This window comes from Diceros bicornis, chromosome 4 (assembly GCF_020826845.1).
Source record: "Diceros bicornis minor isolate mBicDic1 chromosome 4, mDicBic1.mat.cur, whole genome shotgun sequence".
In the NCBI taxonomy this organism is placed as follows: Eukaryota; Metazoa; Chordata; class Mammalia; order Perissodactyla; family Rhinocerotidae; genus Diceros; species Diceros bicornis.
Window position 1 is genome coordinate 76,575,872 of NC_080743.1, and position 23,727 is coordinate 76,599,598.

The 23,727-nt window shown below is 42.0% G+C and overlaps 1 protein-coding gene across 4 annotated transcripts in view; it reads left to right on the forward strand.

Moving 5' to 3' along the window:
* Positions 1-23,727, forward strand: part of HHAT (hedgehog acyltransferase) — a 324,456-nt gene that overhangs the window by 211,077 nt on the left and 89,652 nt on the right. For all 4 annotated transcript variants that reach the window (XR_009219848.1, XM_058539785.1, XM_058539784.1 and 1 more), the window contains exon 10: positions 23,260-23,461. Coding sequence is in view for 3 of the 4 variants with exons in the window: in XM_058539785.1 (XP_058395768.1) it covers positions 23,260-23,461 (202 nt within the window). In the remaining variant the exon portion in view is untranslated. The remainder of the gene's footprint in view (positions 1-23,259; positions 23,462-23,727) is intronic.

Sequence of the window (23,727 nt, forward strand, 5' to 3'; positions counted from 1 at the left end):
CTTACCCACCTTATTAAGGACCGCAATGCTCATAAAGAAAAGAGTGCTTTGTAGAAGTTCTTTTTAATCCAGTCACCAAGGGTCAAGAGGTGGGACTGGGTGAAGAATTCTGAAGTTGCTGTGGGTGTGAGGACATTAATGCTTTGGAGAGAGGAGCAGGATTCCTTGCTTTCTCTTCACTTGGCTTCTTCTCAGGGGTGTTTTCTGGTTCACAGCTGATATCTGACGTCTATCGAGTGCTTGCTGTGTGCCAGGCCCTGTTCTAAGCTCTTTACATTCAATATCCCAGTTAGTCTTTATAACATCTCTGTGAGGTGGGTTTTACTACCTCCACTCTACTATCAAGAACCTGAGGCTCAGAGCCTCACAACTAGTAAGTGGAGATGGGATTAGAACCTGGGGGAGAATCCCTGCTCTTAACCACTGTAATTTAAGGCCTCTTCTTATTTTAATGCCCCTAGATCAGGTGATTCTGCCTGTGGCAAGCACCCAGAGGGAATACAGAGGTGTTCTGGGCGTTTGGGGGTGTAGATTCAAGTACAGTAGTCCCTCCTTATTCACAGGGGATATGTTCCAAGACCCCCAGTGGATGCCTGAAACCACAGATAGTACCAAACCTTATATATACTATATTTTTTCTTACACCTGCGTACCTATGATAAAGTTTAATTTTAAAATTAGGCACGGTAAGAGATTAACAACAATAACTAATAATAAAACAGAACAATTATAACAATGTACTGTGATATAAGTTATGTGAGTATGGCCTATCTCTCTCAAAATATTGTACTCACCATTCTTTTTGTGGTGGTGTGAGATGAAGTGAAGTGAATGACATAGGCCTTGTGACGTAGCATCATTTTCGGACTAAGTTGGCTGCGGGTACCTGAAACCACAGAAAGAAAAACTGGATAAGGGGGGATGACTGTAACAGATTAGGTCTCAGCTCTATGGCATTTCAGTGTAGTCAAGAAAATGAAGCAACTGAAAACTTGTATAGTTACAAAAACTAAGAATTTTAAGAATAGCAGAGGAGATTGTGTTAGAGGTCGGGGTCATCATTTGGGTTTGGCAGATGAATGATGTTAATCTGGGAAGGGGCTGAGAGGTGAAGTTGCAGTGGGTGGGGGAGTGGAAGGCAGTTTGTGAGACAGTAGGTGGGAAGATGGGAAGCATGGTGGGGACGGTTCTTCATCTCTGCTGCGGAGTGAAATCCAGGGAGAGCTTCTTCAGGGTCACCACCCAAGGGTACTCATGCACAGTGATTGCTGGAGGCTGACTGCCAAAGGGGGCAGTTGGGAGCTACCTCTTGCCCATTCAGTAGTGCATTTCAGTGAAGCGACTGCATGACAGATCCAGCTCCCAGCAAAGGTGTGAAGGAGAGTTTTGTTTTGATGCTTCTCTGTCATTTCTCCTTCACCCCTTCTTTCTGCTTTTCCTTGCCCTCATATTGGTCTTCACCTATGCAAAGTCACTTCCCCAGCAGCACCCCTCAGTAGAGCTCTTCTCCCCCTTCCTCTTGTCTTCTGATTAGTTTTGCAGATATTCCTCGAGTGCCTTCTGTGCTCATTAGCCTCAGTGTTTACCTGTTTTGTATGTTCTGTATGCTGACTACATGGCTAATGTGATAGAGGAACCCACACTCCTGTGCTAGCTTTGTTAACGTGCCGATGCGGTCTCCCAGTGTGAGCACATAGAGGTCTAGGGAGACAACCCTGAGAAGTTGCTGACATTTTTAGAACTAGGCAGGGAATGAGAAGCCTGTGATGGAGACTGAAAAGCAGTGGCTCTAGAGGTAAATGGAAAGCAAAGAGAATGGTTTCACTGGAGCCAAGGGAGAAAAGAATGTGAATAAGGAAGGTGGAGATATGGAGCGATGCTCGTGATACATTAGGTGAACAGAGTAGTTTCCTAAAGTGATACATATGTGATCCTATTCTTAGAAGAAGTATGTATCCATGTGTATTTATAGAAAAATATCAGAGATGACATACACAAAAAGGTTATTGGTCATTATTTCTGGATGTCTTTTAACATGTCGATTTCTAAATTTTCTATAATGCATGTGAGGTACTACAGTGGTAAGACATAAATCAGAAATTACTAAAAGAGGAAAGTGGAAAGCACGGTCAATGCCAAATGTAAGAGATAAGACAACTAAGAAAAAGATATAAATATATCCATTGGCTTTGGCAGTCTGGAGGCCACAAACGACCTTCACAAAAGTTGTTTAAATGGAATGGGGAGGAGCAGAATTCAGATTGCACCAGGTTAAGGAGTAAATGGGAGGGAGGACTTAGAGACTGGGTGTAGACTGCCAAGAATCTTGGAATACTTGGCAATGAAGAAAAGTAGTTAGGATTGAAGCTGAAGAAGTAGAAGTTGTGGGATGAAAAAAGAGTGTTTATAAAATGGGAGGGACTAGAATATGTCTTTATGCTAAGGAGAGAACCAGTTCAGATAAGCTGGATAAGGATACAGGGTGAGAGGAAGATAACTGATGGAGCGTGGTCCCTCAGGAGGCAGATGGGGATAGAACCAAAGAGCAGAGTTAGCCTTAGTCTTGGAAAGGACATCTGTTCCACTATAGGAACATAAACGAATGAGTGGATAGGTGCCAGTGGAGATAAAGATGTATGTGGTTAGGGAAGAAGATGAGGGCACGCTTATATGATGGTCTTGACTTTCTTAGAAAAGAAGTAGGTGCAAACTTTGGTATGAGGTAAGGCTGCCCTGAAACAAACGTCACCACAGCCTTCATCAGTGTAAAAAGTCGAATGTAAGCTCTATGAGGGCAGTCTTACGTGGCATGTTCCTAATGTCTCCAGTGCTGATCATAGTACCTGGCACGTAGTAGATGCTTAGAAAATATCTGTTGATGATATGAATATATTGGTAGAAAAAGAATGTGGTATTCCTAGTCTGTTCTTCATTATTCATGTCATACCATAAATGTTCAATCTATTTCAGGTACCACAATCCCAGAGGAACACAGACAAACGAGGAAATATCTAGAAAAATGGAAACTATTATAAGAGATTTGGAACCAGGTGTAAAAGAATGGATAAAGAAACTGAGGATATGTTGCATGCAAAATTAAGCCTTTGGAGAGAGATGAGAACCTTCATCAGATATTTGACAGGCCTCCAATTGAAGACCTGGTATACTTGTTCCATGTTGCTTCAGAAGGGAGAACCAGAATCAACTGGTGAAAAGTAGAGAGAAACACATTCTCTCCAATCTAAATTGTTTAAAAGAGGTAGAAAAGACTGTCTCAGAAAGTTGAGAATTCTTAGTCACTAAGAGTGTTGAGGTGTAGGCTGGATGGGTATAGTATAGGAGGTCCATACACAAGATGGCCTCTCAGATCCCTTCTGTCTCTGGGATCCTTTGTGCCGACAATAGGGGATCATTCTTGACCTATGGTCTTTGAGGGGTTATAATAAGTTTCCACCAGATTTATTCAAGTGGAAATACATTGGATTTTTTGTCATCTCCTAGTGATTTTGGACACTCTTTTCTAGAACCGTCATGCTTTGCAGCTGCAATGATAATTTAGGTTCTCGAAAATGACTCTGAGGCGCTAAAAAATGCTAAAGTACCATCTAAATCAAATGAAATACTGTATAAATAGAAGGACACACGTAGCCCACATAGGGGCCACCCCTGGAACATTGAGAACTGAGGGAAGCACACTGGAAGCCTCCTAAGGCATCACTTACATAAGGTCACCTATCCAAGAGCAGGAGACGTAGCTGACCTACCTAATACGTAGACACAAGCACAGGGAAAGAGGCAAAATGGGGAGGCAAAAGAATACATTCCAAGTAAGGGAACAGGACCAAACCCCAGAAAAGGAACTAAGTGAAACAGAAATGAGCAACCTACCCGACAGAGAGTTCAAACTAAGAGTGTTAAGGATGCTCACTGATCTGGGGAGAACAATAGATGAACTCAGTGAGAATGTCAACAAAGAAATGGAAGATATAAAAAAGAACCAATCAGAAATGAAGAATACAATACTGGAAATGAAAAATTCATTAGAGGGACTCAAAAGCAGAGTAGAGGATACAGAAGAACGGATCTGTGAACTGGAAGAAAGACTAGAAGAAATTACCCAAGGTGAACAGGTAAAAGAGAAAAGAATTAAAAAGAGTGAGGACAGTGTAAGGGACCTCTGGGACAACATCAAGCGCACTAACATCCGTGTTATAGGTGTCCCGGAAGGAGAAGAGCGAGACAAGGGGGCAGAGAATCTATTTCAAGAAATAATAGATGAAAACTTCCCTAACCTAAGGAAGGAAACAGACATCCAGGTACAGGAAGCACAGAGAGCCCCAAACAAGATAAACCCAAAGAGGCCCACACCAAGACACATCATAATCAAAATGTCCAGAATTAAAGATAAAGAGAGAATCCTAAAAGCCGCAAGAGAATGTCAAGTTACATACAAAGGAAACCCCATAAGGCTATCAGCTGACTTCTCAGCAGAAACTTTACAGGCTAGAAGAGAATGGCACGATATATTTAAAGTGCTAAAAGGAAAAAACTTACAGCCAAGAATACTCTACCCAGCAAGGTTATCATTCAAAATGGAAGGAGAGATCAAAATTTTCCCAGATATGGGGCCGGCCCGGTGGCGCAAGCGGTTAAGTGCGCGCGCTCCGCTGCGGCGGCCCAGGGTTCGCTGGTTCGCATCCCGGGCGCGCACCGACGCACTGCTTGGTAAGCCATCCTGTGGCGGCGTCCCATATAAAGTGGAGGAAGATAGGCACCGATGTTAGCCCAGGGCCGTCTTCCTCAGCAAAAAAAAAGAGGAGGATTGGCGGATGTTAGCTCAGGGCTGATCTCCTCACAAAAAAAAAAAAAAAAAATTTTCCCAGATAAGCAAAAATTAAAGGAGTTTGTCACCAAGAAACCAGTGCTACAAGAAATGTTAAAGGGACTGATTTAAGGGGAAAAGAGAAGACCACAAATAGGAAAAATTATCTATTTCCATGATTAGAATGTAATGGATACAAATGCACAAAAAAGAGGTTAGATATGATATCAAAAACATAAAAGGAGGGAGGAGGGGAGTTAAAGAGTACAGCTTTCAGACAGAGGTCAAACTAAAGTGACCATCAATTCTGTACAGAAGAAGTAAGGAACAGAGAAGGACTACTAAAACACTGAGAAAAAAAAAAAGTTAAAAAATGGCAGTAAGTACATACTTATCAATAGCTAGTTTAAACGTCAATGGACTAAATGCTCCAATTAAAAGGCATAGGGTGGCTGACTGGATAAAAAAACAAGACCCATATATATGCTGCATACAAGAGACACACTTAAGACCTAAAGACACTCACAAACTGAAAGTGAAGGGATGGAAAAAGATATTCCACGCAAATGGCAATGAAAAGAAAGCTGGGGTAGCAGTACTCATATCAGACAAAATAGACTTTAAAACAAAAACTGTAAAAAGAGACAAGGGCATTACATAATGATCAAGGGAACAATCCAACAAGAGGATATAACACTTGTAAATATCTACGCACCCAATGTAGGTGCACCTAAATATATAAAGCAATTATTAACAGACATAAAAACAGAAATAGACAGTAACACAATAATAGTAGGGGACTTTAACACTCCACTTACACCAACGGATAGATCATCCAAACAGAGGATCAATAAGGAAACATTGGCCTTAAACGACACACTAGAACAGATGGACCTAGTAGATATATACAGAGCATTCCATCCAAAAACCGAAGAATACGCGTTCTTTTCAAATGCACATGGAACATTCTCCAGGATTGATCACATATTAGGCCACATAACAAGTCTCCATAAATTTAAGAAGATTGAAATAATACCAAACATCTTTTCTGACCACAACGGTATGAAACTAGAAATCAACTATAGGAAGAAAATCAGAAAAGCCACAAATACATGGAGATTAAACAAAATGCTACTGAACAACGACTGGGTTAACGAAGAAATCAAAGAAGAGATCAAAAAATACCTGGAGACAAATGAAAATGAAAATACGACATGCCGGAATTTATGGGATACAGCAAAAGTGGTTCTAAGAGGGAAGTTTATAGCGATACAGGCCTATCTCAACAAACAAGAAAAATCTCAAATAAACAATCTAACAATGCACCTAAAGGAACTGGAAAAAGAAGAACAAACAAAGCCCAAAATCAGTAGAAGAAGGGAAATAATAAAAATCAGAGCAGAAATAAATGAAATAGAGACCAAAAAAACAATAGAAAAAATTAATAAAACCAAGAGCTGGTTCTTTGAAAAGATCAACAAAATTGACAAACCTTTAGCTAGACTCACCAAGAAAAAAAGAGAGTAGGCACAAATAAGTAAAATCAGAAATGAAAGAGGAGAGGTTACAACAGACACCTCAGAAATACAAAAGATTGTAAGAGAATACTATGAAAAGCTATATGCCAACCAATTCGACAATCTGGAAGAAATGGATAAATTCTTAGAATCATACAACCTTCCAAAACTGGATCAAGAAGAAGTAGAGAATTTGAATAGACCAATCACCAGTAAGGAGATCGGAACAGTAATCAAAAAGCTCCCCAAAAATAAAAGTCCAGGACCAGACGGCTTCCCTGGTGAATTCTACCAAACATTCAAAGAAGACTTATTTCCTATCCTTCTCAAACTCGTCCAAAAAATTGAGGAGGAGGGGAAGCTCCCTAACTCATTCTACAAAGCTGACATTACCCTGATACCAAAACCAGACAAGGACAACACAAAAAAAAGAAAATTACAGGCCAATATCACTGATGAACATCGATGCGAAAATCCTCAACAAAATACTAGCAAATCGCATACAACAATACGTTAAAAAGATTATACACCATGATCAAGTGGGATTTATTCCAGGTATGCAGGGATGGTTTAACATTCGCAAATCAATCAACGTCATACACCACATTAATAAAATTAAGAACAAAAATCACATGATCATCTCAATAGATGCAGAGAAAGCATTTGACAAGATACAGCATCCATTTATGATAAAAACTCTGAATAAAATGTGTATAGAAGGAAAGTACCTCAACATAATAAAGACCATATATGAGAAACCCACAGCTAATATCATCCTCAATGGTGAAAAACTGAAAGCTATCCCTCTGAGAACAGGAACCAGACAAGGATGCCCACTGTCACCACTCCTATTTAACATAGTATTGGAAGTCCTAGCCAGAGCAATCAGGCAAGAGAAAGAAATAAAAGGCATCCAAATTGGAAAGGAAGAAGTGAAACTGTCACTATTTGCAGATGACATGATTTTATATATAGAAAACCCCAAAGAATCCACCAGAAAACTTTTAGAAGTAATAAACGAATATGGTAAAGTTGCAGGATACAAAATCAACATACAAAAATCAGTTGCATTTCTGTACACTAACAACGAAGTAGCAGAAAGAGAAATTAAGAATACCATCCCATTTACAATTGCAACAAAAAGAATAAAATACCTAGGAATAAACTTAACCAAAGAGGTGAAAGATCTGTACACCGAAAACTATAAAACATTTCTGAAAGAAATTGAAGAAGACACAAAGAAATGGAAAGATATTCCGTGCTCTTGGATTGGAAGAATTACCATAGTTAAGATGTCCATACTTCCTAAAGCCATCTATAGATTCAATGCAATCCCTATCAAAGTTCCAACAACATTTTTCACAGAAATAGAACAAAGAATCCTAAAATTTATATGGAACAACAAAAGACCCCGAATAGCTAAAGGAATCCTGAGAAAAAAGAACAAAGCTGGAGGTATCACACTCCCTGATTTCAAAATATACTACAAAGCTATAGTAACCAAAACAGCATGGTACTGGCACAAAAACAGACACACAGATCAATGGAACAGAATTGAAAGCCCAGAAATAAACCCACACATCTATGGACAGCTAATCTTTGACAAAGGAGCCAAGAACATACAATGGGGAAAAGAAAGTCTCTTCAACAAATAGTGTTGGGAAAACTGGATAGCCACATGCAAAAAAATGAAAGTAGACCCTTACCTTACACCATACACAAAAATTAACTCCAAATGGATTAAAGACTTGAATGTAAGACCTGAAACTATGAAACTTCTAGAAGAAAACATAGGCAGTACGCTCTTCGACATCGGTCTTAGCAACATCTTTTCAAACACCACATCTGACAGGGCAAGAGAAACAATAGAAAAAATAAACAAATGGGACTACATCAAACTAAAAAGCTTCTGCACAGCAGAGGAAACCATCAACAAAACAAAAAGACAACCTAACAATTGGGAGAAGATATTTGCAAACCATACATCTGATAAGGGCTTAATCTCCAAAATATATAAAGAACTCATGCATCTCAACAACAAAAAAACTACCAACCCAATTAAAAAATGGGCAAAAGACCTGAACAGACATTTCTCCAAAGAAGATATACAGATGGCCAACAGACACATGAAAAGATGTTCAAAATCACTAACTATCAGGGAAATGCAAATCAAAACTACAATGAGATATCACCTCACGCCCGTCAGAATGGCTATAATTAACAAGACAGGAAACAACATGTGTTGGAGAGGATGTGGAGAGAAGGGAACTCTCATACACTGCTGGTGGGAGTGCAAACTGGTGCAGCCACTATGGAAAACAGTATGGAGATTCCTCAAAAAATCAAGGATAGAACTACCATATGATCCAGCTATTCCACTGTTGGGTATTTATCCAAAGAACTTGAAAACACCAATTTGCAAAGGTACATGCACCCCTGTGTTCATTGCAGCGTTATTCACAATAGCCAAGACTTGGAAGCAACCTAAGTGCCCATCAAGGGATGAATGGATAAAGAAGATGTGGTATATATACACAATGGAATACTACTCAGTCATAAGAAACGATGAAATCCAGCCATTTGTGACAACATGGATGGACATTGAGGGTATAATGCAAAGTGAAATAAGTCAGAGGGAGAAGGTCAAATACCGTATGATTTCCTTCATTAAGTAGTAGATAATAACAACAATAAACAAACACATAGGGACAGAGTTTGGATTGGTGGTTACCAGAGGGGAAGTGGGGAGGGAGGAGGGTGAAAGGGATAATTCGGTACATGTGTGTGGTGATGGGTTGTAATTAGTATTTTGGTGGTGAACATGATGTAATCTATGCAGAAATAGAAGTACAATGATGTACACCTGAAATTTTTACAATGTTATAAACCAATGTTACTGCAATAAACAAAAAATTAAAAATATATATATAAAAGAAATGAGAAAAAAAAGAAGGTATAAAAATGGAAAAAAAAATAAAAATATGTTTAAATTAAAAAAAAAAATGAAATACTGTATAAATCACTGAGCATGGTGATTGACACCTACTAAGGACTCAATAGATAATTTTAGAAAGCTAATAAATACTAGATTAAATATTAACTATCTTTATAATGTTAAGCCTATAGGTTATCTTTGCCTGATGTCCATAATTATCATGGGGAAACCACTGATCTAGTGAAAAGAGCGTGCCTTTTGAATCAGACCTGAATATCAATCTCCCCTGCACCATTAGCTTTTCTACTTTTAGGCAGCTCGGGTTGAAGAGAATGTACTTCCCTGTAATTTTCACCAGTTGGTCCAGGTTCTGCTCTCTGAGGCAACATGGAACAAGTCTGCCAGCTCTTTGATTGGGGAAGTAAATAACCTCCCTGAGCTTTATTTTCCTCATCTGTAAATTGTGGGGAAAAATCCCCAGGGTAGCTTTGAAAATTGAATAACATCTGTTAAATGTTTAGCACAATGCCTGACTTACAGTGAGGAGTCAGTGTTATCTCTCTCTCCTCCTTATTAAGAAAAATATTTAATTCAATGGAAATTTCTTCCTTGATTATTATGGATAATAGCAACCCTAATATTACTACTATCTATATACTAGTAGTATAATAAACATTTGTTTTTCAGTTCCTTTCCATCCCTTTTGCCTTATTTGGTCATCATATACAGTCCTGTGAGGTGAGCTGGACATGGATCATCAATATATCTCCTAGATGGAAACTCTGTGGCCCTGCATGGGTCACAGCTGTTCAGGGTTATGGAGGTGGACACAGAGCCTGGTGTGTACCCAGGGTGCCGAGCCAGGCATGTTTCTTTGTAATCTACCATTTAGATTTTCCAAAGTGAAATGTAAGATTACATTTTTAAAAAATTTGTCAACTTTTAGTATTTTTTTTCCTTGAAAGATTTAAGGAGGCAATGATAACCTTTTTCCTCTGACATTGGCTTTGGTAAGAGTTTGTCAGTGTTATTAGGGTTACATTGGAATTGATGTCAACTAGCCAATAAAGACAAAATAGAGCCCTCCCCTTCTCACTGGATTCCCTTCTTTCTGCATCTCAGATGTGGCCTTCTCTATGAATCCTTTTCTGGGGGCCACCCTACAGAATCAGCCCCTTCTGCTGCTGCACACCCCCAGCATGTGCATGTTGTTTATATCTCTAGGCTGCGTTTGTTTCTTTCTGCTTTGATTTACAGTTTTTAACTGTACCTCTAGATATCTAACTCTACTCCTAGATTGTCCACCCAGGCAAGAGCAGGACATTTCTGTTCACCTTCTTTTTATTTCAGTGTCTATCACAGCGCCTAGCCCATAGTTAGTACTCAGCATATGTTTTTATAGGCACAGTCCTTTCACAAACACAAATACATGCATGCATGATTTGGGAGCAAGGAGTCACTGATTTGATTCTAGTGGACAGTCACTAGATACCAGTTAAGTGATAACTACGTTATACAGGTGTAACTCAGAGTCACCATTAGAGTTTTATGTCCTTTGTTTCTGGAAACCTGTGCCCTTAAAGGGTGATATTTTACCTTGAGCACTGCGTGCTGCCCCGGGAGTACACCTGTTAGAAATATTTGAACTCACTCAGAGCCATGGGAGGCGGCCCGGTCCTTTGCGGAGTCCTGTGCCCTGCTCAGAGTGTAATGCTGTCATGTCTCACTCCCGAGGGGACTTTGAACTAGGATCCTCCAAAGAGCTGTGCAGCCCTGTGGGGCTCAGCAGAGACCCTGATGTGAGCTCACTTCAAGAGTGGTGTTGGGCACATGACACTGCACAGTGTAGCCCTGAGAACTAGGGGTTCCTGGAGAGTAGGGGAGATGCTGGAGAGAACACTGAGGATTCTGCAGCTGTGCCAGAGGCAGCCATGTGTGCAGGTGCTGGAGCTGCTGAGGAAGAGAACAAGCCACAGACTCACCACCCAGGACTGTATGTTGAGGAGAGCAGCAGAAAGGGCCTCAGGCTGGGGAGACCTTTTTGCCAATGTGAGTTGGGAGTCACCCTTGACATCCAGTGTAGTGTAAAGATTTCCGTTCTACCAGCAAACTCCTTGCTGAGGAGCTAGAACACTGAGAGCTGAAGTGACTGAGAATTGTAGCACTGGGAGTCCCAGAAGAGATCCCTTAAGGCAGTGCCCTCAAGTCCAGCTTGAGGCCTCAGGGGTCTTGTCATGACCTTGATGCAGCAGGAAATTGTTACAGATGTGGTGATAACCAGAAGGGCTGGGAATGTTGGCTCCACAGTTGAATTCTGAAGAATAGATTGGTTGCCCCCTCTGTCTGGCCCATTTCAGCATCCCCCTGGATGGTTCTTGGCTCCAGGCTCCTAAGAGGAGTTGGTGTTTAAAGCCCATGGCTGCACCTCAGCACCCTCATGCTTGCAGCACCGGCAGCCACCCCTCTCTCCTGGGAGGTTGCAGAGACTTATTCTAGAAGAGGGAATATTCTGGAAGGAGGCTCCGTATCTCCTAGCCTTGGCCATGGATTTGCAAAAGGATCTGTTTATTAAGCTCTCAAAACAAACTTCCTCATCTGTGCCACCTAAGGCAAAGACTGTAACCTCAGTCAGCTACTTCGTACCCTCCACCTTGTGTTTGGGCACTTGACCCAGATAGATTGCCTCTCCTCTACACCCTTTCCTTTCTCCTCAGGAAAACTGATGGTGTTGGAGGCCCAGACCTGCTGGTTCGATTTGTGTTAGTGGATGTAGCCTGGGCCAGTGAGGCTCCACAGACATGCAGGAGCTCCAAGGGGATATTTTTGCTTATTGGCCTCCATGAAATGGCTCCACTTGGGAGCTGCCCATTGTCTACAGTTTTACTGGCCATAGTTTTGGAAGGCAAGATGGTAGTGTGGGAGGGAAGAGCTGAGAACAGCACTTCTTTCATTTGAACCCCAGCTGCCTCTCTGCTTCCCCAGACTCAAGACGTGGCTTCTCTCTGCAGCCGTATTAGCCACCTGTAGCTAGGAAATACTAGATTACCCCTTATCCACTCTGCCTGCCTTTCTCAGAGATAAGGTAAAAGTCAAGCACAGTACCCTCCAGCTCCTAAAACTTCTTTCATCATCTTGACCCCACTTGAGAGGGAGCCTAGGAAGCAAGTAAAATGCTGTTCTGGTGGTCCACTTCTTTTCCCAACCCTTGGGAAGTGACTGTTTGCCAACATGGATTACCATTATCCAGTTCCACAACTGACATCTTTAGATTTCTTACGATTTTATTGCATGAGCGTTGGCATTTTTAATCTACAGAAGACTCTGCCTTTTGTGACACACGTTGAATGTCATCCTTAGACTGTGTCTGTAAAATACCAGCTTTTAAAATATTAATATCTAATGTGCACTCAAGTGTTCATTCAATTACCATGGGATCTTGCGAACAAGCAGCATCTTCGGGCGGCTCTTACTGCATTAAGGGAAAGATCTTACCGGGGCGTTGTTTCCCGGGCATGGGATGATGTTCTTGCTTTGTTTCTGTAAATGTTGCCCATGGTTGTGTTGGACGCTGCTGCAGATTTATTGTCATTCGTGCCCAGACTCAAGCATTATCAGTTTTCTCTTCCAGTGCCCAGCCTTAAAAGGTATCATGTCTGATAGGGATTGTGGATCATAATTATGATAAATGAGAGGCAGTTGAAACAGTTCTGTCAAAGCTGATTTGTCAGAGTGCTGATTTCAGTCCAGAGAGGAGGCAGCCTCATTATTACCAGCAGCAACCATTTCGCTTTGATTATTTTTTGAAAATCACTTCTGCGCCTGAGGCCTTTATTTTTCTTCCTCCTGAAAACAGTCTTGAATGGCAGTGTTTTGAAAATGGTGCCCATATGATACCCACTGGCATTTTCTCCCACTTTTCTTCCTTTCTGGGCATTGAACCCCATCTGTGGCCACCCCAGGTGAACATATTTATAACCAATAGGCTGTCACTATTTAATACAATACAGTTCAGAATACGAATGTGTGAATTGACAAAGCAGATAAATGGGAGGGGGGAGGTGGAAATTTGTTATTAGGAAAAGGTTAGTCACCCTGAGTCAAGATTCACAACAGACTTCCTTCAGATAACTCTCTCCTCGTGCATTTCACGTTAATTCTTGTGTTAGTTCCATAGCAGCAGAGGGGTGGGGAAATGGAGGACTCAGGAGCATAAGCTAATGTTTCAGGAGTTCCGTGTCCTGAAAATGCATTGGAGAAGACAGATCCTCTCTGTTTTAGCAGAAACTAGTAGCAAAGCAGCACGCCGTTGTGATTGATCATAACTCTTCAAGAACATTCATGCTTATGTCCCAGATGTTCCAAACTGTGGTGACCTCACCCCCTAGTTTTCCCCTAGCCCTTGAACTCCCCCATCTGTAAACCAAGGCCTAGAGAGGGGGTGATCACTGAAATCCTTGGCCCTGGCTTACCCATCCACATTCCCACCCTCTACACTCTAGGGCACCTTTTGTTTGTGTGTGTGTTCATTCGTTCATGTCCAACAATGTCCTGGCCCCTCACTACTTCTCTTGTGGCCACAAAACATACTGGACTTGGAAGTGACGTTCGTGGAAGAGGAAGAGATTTTGTCAGAAAAGTTAAGCCAAGTGATCCAACAAAAGGTCAAAGCCACACTCCTGATGGCCTCATCAACACCCTCCCCTCACATGCATCTAATACTGATGGGCACGTCTATGGTTTTATTTGAGGCTTTTAAAGTTAATGTCACAGATCGTAAACCTCCCAACTTGGGTGCTCTCATTTTAAAAACATTTAACACTGCAGTTTTGCTTTCTGGTTAAATCTCCCTTTTCTTTTGGGTAGTTCTGGCAGCTTCCTGGGGAAGTTGGAGTTGGCACATGTCTCACCTCTCAGTCCCTGCCTGCTGTCCCCTGGCTCAGGGCACCTCCTGTGGGTCTGTGGTTTAGTTTGGCTTTGCAAATATTACCCTCCAAATCCCACAGCACTTGAGAGACAAACGGGTGGCAGCAGACATGAATGATGACATTTACTTGTGAGGCCACGCTTTCTAGCTGGGGAATCATCTTTTGTTTGCAGAGAGTGACAGTCAAAGAAAAGAGGAAGGGAAAGAAAAATGAATCAGGGAAATGAAGAAGATGAGGAAAATAATAGGAAGAGAAGAAAGTTGATCAGGATTTATTGAGCACCCCCTGAATTCAGAGTCTAGGTTAGACTCTGGGGGAAATAAAAAGAGAAAGTTTACAATTCTCTGTTCCATGTCTTGACTGTGAGGTGGGGAATCCTACATACCCTCAGTCCTGATGAAGTAGCTCAGAAGTGCTAGAGAGCAGCACATCGACAAGTCTGAAGAAATAACTTAGGCTGAGATGGGCACGTGAATTCTGAAGAGAGGAAGAATCAGAGGGCCACCAGCATTCGGTGAGATTGGCTGGGGAAATTTCCCTTGAAGTGAATGTTGAACCTGCTTTCAAAGATCAAATGGTGGGAAAGACAGCCAGGGTCTTCCATGGTTAGGGGCTGGGCTGGCATGGGTAGAGGGCCCAGACTTGTGCAAGAATGAAGTTCGTTGGCTGAAATGGAGAATCTATTTTGGAGACTAATAAGATGGAGTTGGTGGCATCGGTGGGAGCCAGTTGGAGAATGACTTTGAAAGAGCCAGGCTAATGGGTTTTAATTTAGGATATAATGCAATGGGAATCCACTTAGGTGGGACCCCCTGAGGGTAAGGACTTGGCTACCATTGTCAAAACTAGATGCTTCTCGAGGACAAAGAATTTGTTCTTCTTTTCTTCAGCTGTTACTTTTTGTTTTTGCCTGAATGACCAACCAACTGGACTGTATATGTGAGATACTGTGTCGCCATGGGAACGTAGAGTATATACCTGTCAAGGCCATGGGCCCTGCCACAGCAAGGCTGTCTCAAAATCATTGCACCATAAACCCAGATGGAGAATGAAATGCTTTGCTAGTCAGATAGGCATTTCTTTACTGCACTTGTCTTCAGAGCACTTTCTTGTCGAGACCTCCAAGGCACTGTATGGGCACAGTAACTTTTGAGTTGTACAAGTTCATTTTATAGTGACCATATTCCTAACAACCAGGATAAATGAGTTGGAGGATTAGGACCAGCAGGGGTGGCACTGAATAGGATGTGGGTGTGTGAGGCAGAGATCAAAAGGGAGCGTCCAGGACAAACACACGTACAATTGCAAATAAGAGGAGGTATGTGCTCAGGACGGTGGTAATTTGGAGCTTGGGTTTGGGATCTGTTGATGGAGCTAAGGTTGGGAAGTGATCTTTCCCCTCAATCCTCTCTCTCCCTTTGACTCTGAGACGGGAATCATATATACCTACATCCTACTTCATCCGGGTTTGCCCTTTTTTGTCTGGCTTTTCATAAATGCTTCTGGCAGCTTATAAATGCTTTTAGCATCCTCTTAGGAGGAAGGTGGGAAGACAGGCAGGCGGCCAGGAAATCTTGGTTGTTATTAAACTGAGGCTTCGAGGACCTTTTTATTAGCGATTAGGCTCAGCTCCACAGCACTAAAGAGTATAAACTCCCGCTCTGTCTCCTTTGCTCAAACCTCCAAAGAATCTGTTTCATATGGTGTTTATTTATAACCTAAAATAGACGAGGGCCCAGGAGCCCTGGGGGCTGCTGAGGCTGCAATGTGCTCTCAAGCAGAAGAGGGTTAGCAGCCCCATTGCAGGAAATAGTGCGTACCTCTTTCTGTGGTCACTGCCCTCTGGGCCTTCCCATCCCCCACGTGTGACTGGAAACTAGTTTCTAAGTATTGCATCTTAAGGAGTTGTTTCTTTCTTTGCTTTTCAGTCTGTAGTATGAGGATTGTAATACTGCAAAGACCCGTGTATCACCAAGACTCTAACCTTCTGGAGCATTATTAGGCTGCTTTAAACTGGTTGGATGAGTAAACCTGTATAAGCACTTTCTTTAGGCCCTGCCCACACAGCAGTCACCCATTATAAGGAAAGGACTTGGTCAGGTGACTTTTGTACTGGGTAGGTAGGTAAGAGGGAACCTGAGTGAAAGGGCTGCAGTGATTTGAAGATGAAATGTTGGTGCAGGGCCACATTGTGGTAGGGGCTGCTTGACCCTGACCCACCCACGTGCCCTCCACTGGCCCCTCTGCAGCCAATATCAGGTATTTGGAGAACAGCTGACTGCCATCTGGATTAAGCATAATCAACAGGTCTACACGGGTGGGTGTTGAATCCATAGTTTAGACCCCTTAGCACTAAGCGACCTGGTTCTGATGGTGGCATATTTAAGGCTAATGGTTTTAAGTAAAGAACATTCCTCAGCAAGCAGGCCAGAAGTCTTGGTGCCTTCAAATGCTTATGAAAGATATAGGAATGCTACTCATTATGATAATGGCATCTTGCTTTCTCCTAAATGCAAGCGTGCTGCTGCTGGCCCATTATTAGTAAGTATGCATCCTTCCATTTATATGGAGTGTTAAAATTTCCAAATTCCTTACACATATAGTGTCTCATCTGATTTTCACAGCAGCTCATTGCCAAAGAAGGTTTTAGTGCTCCCAGTATATGCTCAGCGTATACAATTAAGCTGAGCAGGCTTAAATGACAAGCTCAAGGTTACAGAGATTGGTAAGTGGCAGAGCAGGACCAAGGCCACATCTCCTGCTCTCAAGCACCACCCTCCTGCTTGTCCTGTGCTTTGCAGCTGTTGCTACATGGGCTGTGTTCTAGTGGTGAGGACGGCTGGGCTGAGCCGTGCATCCTCTTTCAGCCTCTTCCACAGTGAGGAAGATAGAGCTTTGAGGGAGCTAGAGTTTGGGTTTTGGTCTATGAAAGTAGAGTTGAATCTTTCTCTAACATGGAAGTTATGGGCTTGGGTTCATCAGCACAGTACTTCAACTCACTTGAGCTACTGGCTTCGTGGCATGAAAAGAAAAATTAATTTTTTAAATGTTGGCATCTAATTACATGAACCTAGAAATTTAAATGTAGACTAAATATAGCCTGAGCTTAATCTCTATTTTATAAATTCCACAATGTTCTGTTGCCAAATAGGACATAACATTTTTAATAGGTAATTTTCCAGAGTTGCATACGAGACTTAACAGCCAGCATCCCTCAGTAAAGGAGCTGAGAATTAGCCCAGCTCAAAATGTGCCCTCTGCTTTGAAAGTAGACCTCTTAGCCTTCTGGAGATGATAAAGTTTGTAGCTGCCCATTAACCAACTGCTGATTTTTACTTATTAAAATTCCATTATGATCTGTACTGGACAGAAAGATATTAAAAGTACATTATATTATTTTATGCATGCATCTTCCTTTGAAAACTTTTTAAAAGTAGATTTGTAGCTTCCTCTATGAGAACTAAACACCAGGCCTTTGTCCGTTACCTAGAGGATGGTGGTTTGACTGGTGGGTCGTCGTTGGGCTGTGAGAAAGAGAATGCAAATATGGGCTAAAGCCAAAGCTTCAGCCAAGATCCGGTGGGGGAGCCGCTGCCTGTGAGAGCTGGGTTTAGGGGTGTGGCCAGCTCTGCAAAGAACTCTAAGCAGGAGCTCATCTCAGAGCCTAGGTGAAGCCAAGGTGAGGTCACCTCACCACCAATGCAGCCATTGGTCATACTCTTCCAAGCTACTAAAGGCTCTAGTCTTTAAAAGGCTAGTACTTTTCAGTTTTTAAATCCTTTGATGTTGGGATAGGTCTAGAGGTTTGGGACCACATGCTATTGACTTTAATAGGGGAAGTAGGATTACGAAGTGTGGGGAGACTTCAGGGTCCTTCAAATGCATATATTCTTTAGAAACAGTGTCTTCTGAAGTCTCTCCCAATAACTGGTGCAGGACCTTACAATCATCCCTTGATTCCTAATGAGTCTGTGACAATGGTGACAATTTATCACAAGTTTAAAAGCTATTAGAGGCTATGAAAATCATGTTGTTATATAAATACTATTGACTGGTGTCAGGGAAGAGGGAGAATCCCCCTCCACTCTTTCCCGTAAGGTTCTTATGGCTGGCCAAATAATTAAAAAGACAGGTTAGCAGGAGAAAATAATACCAAGTTTAATAACACGTATACATGGGAGTAACCAGGGAAACTGAGTTTCTCGACACAATAGCAGCGATTCTCATTTTAAATACCATCTTCAGCTAAAGACAAAGGAGAATGTTGGGGGTGGGAAGGGAGACAGAAGGGAGACAAATTACAGTAATCAAGGGTATGCATATTTAAGTCCTCTCCTTCTGTACTGATAAGAGTTTCCACAGATAAGATCATCTACCCCGCTCTTCCCAATACAAAAAGGGCGATACCTTTACAAATGGAGATTTCCCTTATAGATGTAAATGTTTGTCTGGCAGCTCCTTGCAGGGCCACCTAGAGAATGTGGCTGGGAAGAGACAGAATTTTTGATAAGAGGGGCTTAGTGCTTTTCCTATTGTAACATATATTTTGCATTATATTGCAGCCATCATATGATAGTAACTCCTTCCTGGAACAGGTCTTCTATGTTAAATTCTGTAGGCAGTTTGGGGGAGGTCAAATGTCCGTCAGAGAAAATAATCAAGGTAAAGAGATATATTTCAGGGTGGCCAATTTTGATCTCCCACACTGGTAAATATATGACAACACATGTGCGTGCACACATGCACACACATACACACATCACATCACTCACATATCTAGTACTGCCTGAAAGGATTGAACAATTTAGTTAAAATTACAACCATAATAGAAAAGACATCCTTTGATGAATATTATTCAAGGAGTAATACAAACAGTAGGTTCTCTGGCTTAAGTAGAGAGTTGGACTATTCAAAAGAGACTTCCTGGAGGAGGTGGAAAATTCACTGGATTTTGTAGAATGAATAGGAGTTGGAAAATCGGAGAGGATAGAGGATGTGAAAAGGGTATGACTTAAGGCATGGAGGTATGAAAGCCCTGTTAGTTCAGGATTTTAGGATTTGTCAAGAGAACTAGTGGCAAGTAAGGGTGGCAAGAGGAGGCAGAGCTGGAATAGGATGTCAGCCACTGCCTGCACCAGCTTTGCCGAGCAATAGGTAATTAAAGACTGGGAACCTGCAAGCACACCTCTACTCAATCCATGGGATGGTAAAAACCAAGTCTCTCACTGTCTTAGGCCTCATCCTCTTACCTTGTAGGGATAAGAGGGATTAGTCCTGACAAAGAATTTGAAGATAATGTCGCAAGCCAGGGAGCTATTGTGTAGGTCCTGGAAAAAGGGAGCACTATGGTTTTAAGATTAATGTATTTACCACATGGTTTCTCATCACCCCTGTAGGGCATATTCTTGAGTTGTTTTTCATAGCAGGTATGAGGGAGGGAAATAGATATTTTGTTCTCCCTTCACATACACCTACTCAGCAACAACCCCCAACCATCAATTTCTTATCACCCATTTCTTATATAGTCAGATGTCTGCAGGATGCCAGCCTGGTCAAGACAGCAGGTGTAATCTCTGCTTGTGGGACAGAAGGAAACTAGTCTGTTTAAAAATTGAACTTATACCTCTGGCCTTCTGGCACAAAGCTCCTTGGCCCAGACTCCTTTGTAAATAATGAGCATCTTCTCCCAAGCAAGGCTCCTTTCCTACGAAGGGCATTTCTTCAGTTAATGAAATACTAGTAGATGTTTCTGTGGAGACTGCTTTGAAGATTTGGTTAAATGAGAGGAACATACCACCAAGAAATGCTCCCATTATGATAAATGGTGTAATAGAACACAGGCCTGGGAGTTCTGAAACCAGAACATTCTAGATTCAGATTTTACCTCTCCTGTGTAAAATAGGCCTAGTCATTAGGTTGTTTTAATGATTAGAAATTGTATACATAAAGCACCTGGCTCATGCACATTCAGTAAAGGGTAGACGTTATTAATAACATCTGTATTTTATATAGGTTCCTCCTCCTGAGTTGGGGGTTTGCTATGTTGCATTGATTCCATGAGGTGGTTTTAAATTAAGAAGGTGGCTGCAGATGGATGCTAACTTCCTCAAGCAGCATTCTCTGCCAGCAGTGACCACACGAAGCTGACCTGGCAGGGGAAGGCCTTGAGCAGAGGCAAGCTCACACAGTCACTGACAAGAAGAAATCTTTTTATTTTTGTTTGCTGAGAAGGTGATGCTGAATGCTTCCTTCCGTTTGGAAATCAATTTCACTGTGTAGCAGATCTCAGTAAGTGAGGTCATGCTACTGCTTTTCTAAAAGAGAGATATATTTCTGTTTTTATTAATCGTGGAACTGACATAAGACTGGTAAAATTTGTAAGAGAAAATAACCTGTTCACTTGCTTTCTTGCTGTACTTAACTGCCTTCTGGAAATTAAGAGTGAGAAGGGATTTTTATCTTCTGATCTGGAAACTATACCCTCTTCCGATTTAAAACAAGCGTCCTCATGTCCTTGGAGACGTGCCACATATGAATTCTGGAATAAAAGGAGTTCTCAGAGATTTTTGTCAGCTATCATTTCGAAGGCAGAGTAACATAAGCCATAGTGCCAAAAGACGCCTAAAATAGCTGTGCACTTAATTATGGGGCTAGATGCCTCCTCGTCACACGCTTGAAAACACGTCCTTTTTGGAATTGAATCCAATACTAAGGACCATTGGTGTGGATGGTGAGAGGTTTTATTCTACACTGGTCTTTTTGACATATACACTGAAGCTTACTTTAATATAGTGAGATACAATAAAAATCTCAACATGAAACAGCTATGTTGGGTGAGAAGAAATTAGTATTAACTTGTTTTATAAAATAATTATCTGGGAAGTTTCTGCAAACAGCCATCATTCTTCACACTTTTGAAATTGGTTTGACCACCCTGTGTTTTTTTACATGCAACCTTCTTACACCCAACACTGATTGTATGAAGTGAAGAGCAGCCTCATGGAACGCCATGATGGGGCAGTGGTTACCTCCATGCAGGTAGGAGTCTGCAGAGAATTGTGGCCCAATTTTTGCCTCTGCTGAGGAGTATTCTACACCAATAACCAAGCAGCCTCTAGGAGGCAGCAGAACACCAAATAAAACCACTGCCTAGGGGCTGTCAGCCTTTTCTGGCTCATTGCTCAGCCCTTCTAGGACCATGATGCAGCACCCACCCTTCTCTCCTTTGCCCAGTAAAATTCATCTTCTAGGTCTTGCCAAGGTGGAGACCTTTGCTGTTAAGCATCCCATACCCTACCCCACTTGCCTCCACTCACCCCCTTCTCCTCCATACTCTCAAACCCTCCTGGTCTACTTTGTACCATATCATGTAGCTTAATGATAGGGCTTGTTTGCTATTGTTTCGTAATCAGCTCTACTTGTCATTTTGGCAGAAAGTATCTTATGTCTGTGTTTCCCATAATGCCAGTACTGCCCTGGAGGCCTAAATAAATGCTTGACAGCAGATGGAGGATCCCTTAATCTGTAGTGAGGGCTTGATATGTATTTGCTTGATACATATTTGATTGTCAAGATGGTCTTGTTTTCGCGCAAGAGGAAGTGTTTTCTTTGCTTCACTTATTTCTGAAATGACTGCGTTCTCACATGCTTTCTGGTTTGTTTCAGAAACCAGGTGAGATAGAGGTGATGTATAAGATAAAGGGCTTTCACAATAAACCCAGGGGTGTAATGGAAAACGTTAACTTTGGCGTCATAGATGCAAGTTTGCATCTAGGCTCTTCCCCTTCCTTCCCAGGTGTGTGCCTTGGTCAAATTCACTCTCAGCCTCAGTTCTCTCACTCCTAACATGGGGCTACCCAAGCTGATCATGTAATTTGTTATCTAAACTGGAGAACATTTGAGAGTGAAGGAAGACATTTAAAAATACTTATATTGCTAGTCTTTTGCAATATTCATGGACTGAGGAGTCCATTTATTTTTCTTCTTTGGTTTGCTTATAAAACTTTTCTATTCAAAAATGATTTTCAAAGAGACATTTCCTGAAAGATATTAAAATAATATATAAACAGGACAAATTGTAAACTGGTTGGCATGCTAGAACAGCAGGTGTAAAGCATATGGTGTTTCAAAGAATCAAACTAAGTAATGTAGGTAAAGGGTCTAGTCCTGTGCCTGGAACACACTGTGTATTCAGGAAATGATCATTTACTTTTCCTTCCTTGAAGAAGATTGGACAAAGAAGCACTGACCAGCAATAAACAAAGGCCTGTGGGCTTCTTAAAAAGGCTGCTGCAAGACGGGTATGCTCCTAGCTCTCCAGATCCTAACAACCTAAGATGAGTTTTGTCTGACTCTCGTAGAAAAATACTGATTGAAGAACACAGTCCTGCTTATATGTAGTCAGACAGCTGTTTCAGCAGCAGAGAACATATGCAGGGAGTAGCTTTGCAGTTTGGGTGATAATTTGGCTGCCCTGTGAGCACCGAGCTCTTCTCTTCACTTGCAAATTCGCTACTGCTTCTGGGCAACTTGCCTGGAAAGCTGGGGGAACCAGCCTTGGCACCCGTCTTCTGCAGCCAGCTCCTGCCGTTCAGGGTCCTGATTTTAGCAATTGTGCTTAAATACTGGGTTTACCATAAACTTAATAGTTTGAGCTGTAAAATATATACCTCCCTTGAAAGTTGGTGTCCCCACATAGCCAGAAGGTTAATTGCCATTCTGTGATTGGGCTTCCCAGGTTGGGCGCATCCCTTTTAGAAACTCTAAATTCATTACTCCTCACCCTGCCTCTTATAAGTGCTATTTTGCTCTAGTAATGAGAGCTCTTTAGCCTGTGTGTTCATTTAACCTAAAGGCCCACAGAGCTGAGGCTTGAGTTTTTGCCAACTCCTTGTGAGATGGAGAATTCAAGGAGTGCTCTGTGGCCTCCTGGAAGTTGGGAAGGGTCTTCATACGGTGACTAGCAATGTGTGACAGGAGAATCAAGCCCAGGAGCAGGTAGTATTGTGGGGACAGCCCTCTGCATGGTGCATGGCTCCTAACAGCCTCTTCTTTCTCCAGGTATGTGTACATTCCAGTGGGTGGGTCCCAGCATGGCCTGCTGGGGACACTGTTTTCCACTGCATTGACGTTTGCATTTGTGAGCTACTGGCATGGTGGGTACGACTACCTCTGGTGCTGGGCAGCACTCAACTGGCTGGGAGTCACCGTGGAGAATGGAGTCCGGAGGCTTGTGGAGACCCCGTGCATCCGGGACAGCTTGGTGAGCAGGATCCTTGCTCGTGTGGTAGGGGACAGCTGAGCCAGGTGGATAAGGTTTGGGAGGGAAGGCAGTCATCAGATTCACCCCATCATGGGCCATTCTTGCTAGAGTGGTTCAAAGTTCAAGTGCCCAGAAGTGGGACAGCCAAGAGAGGCTTCTGTAGCCGTTAAAAAAAAAAAATGTTTTAACCATAAAAGCAGTACATGTTTATTATATAAAAATAGAAAATTCAGGCAAGAGTAAAAGAAAAATACCTTCTTAACACA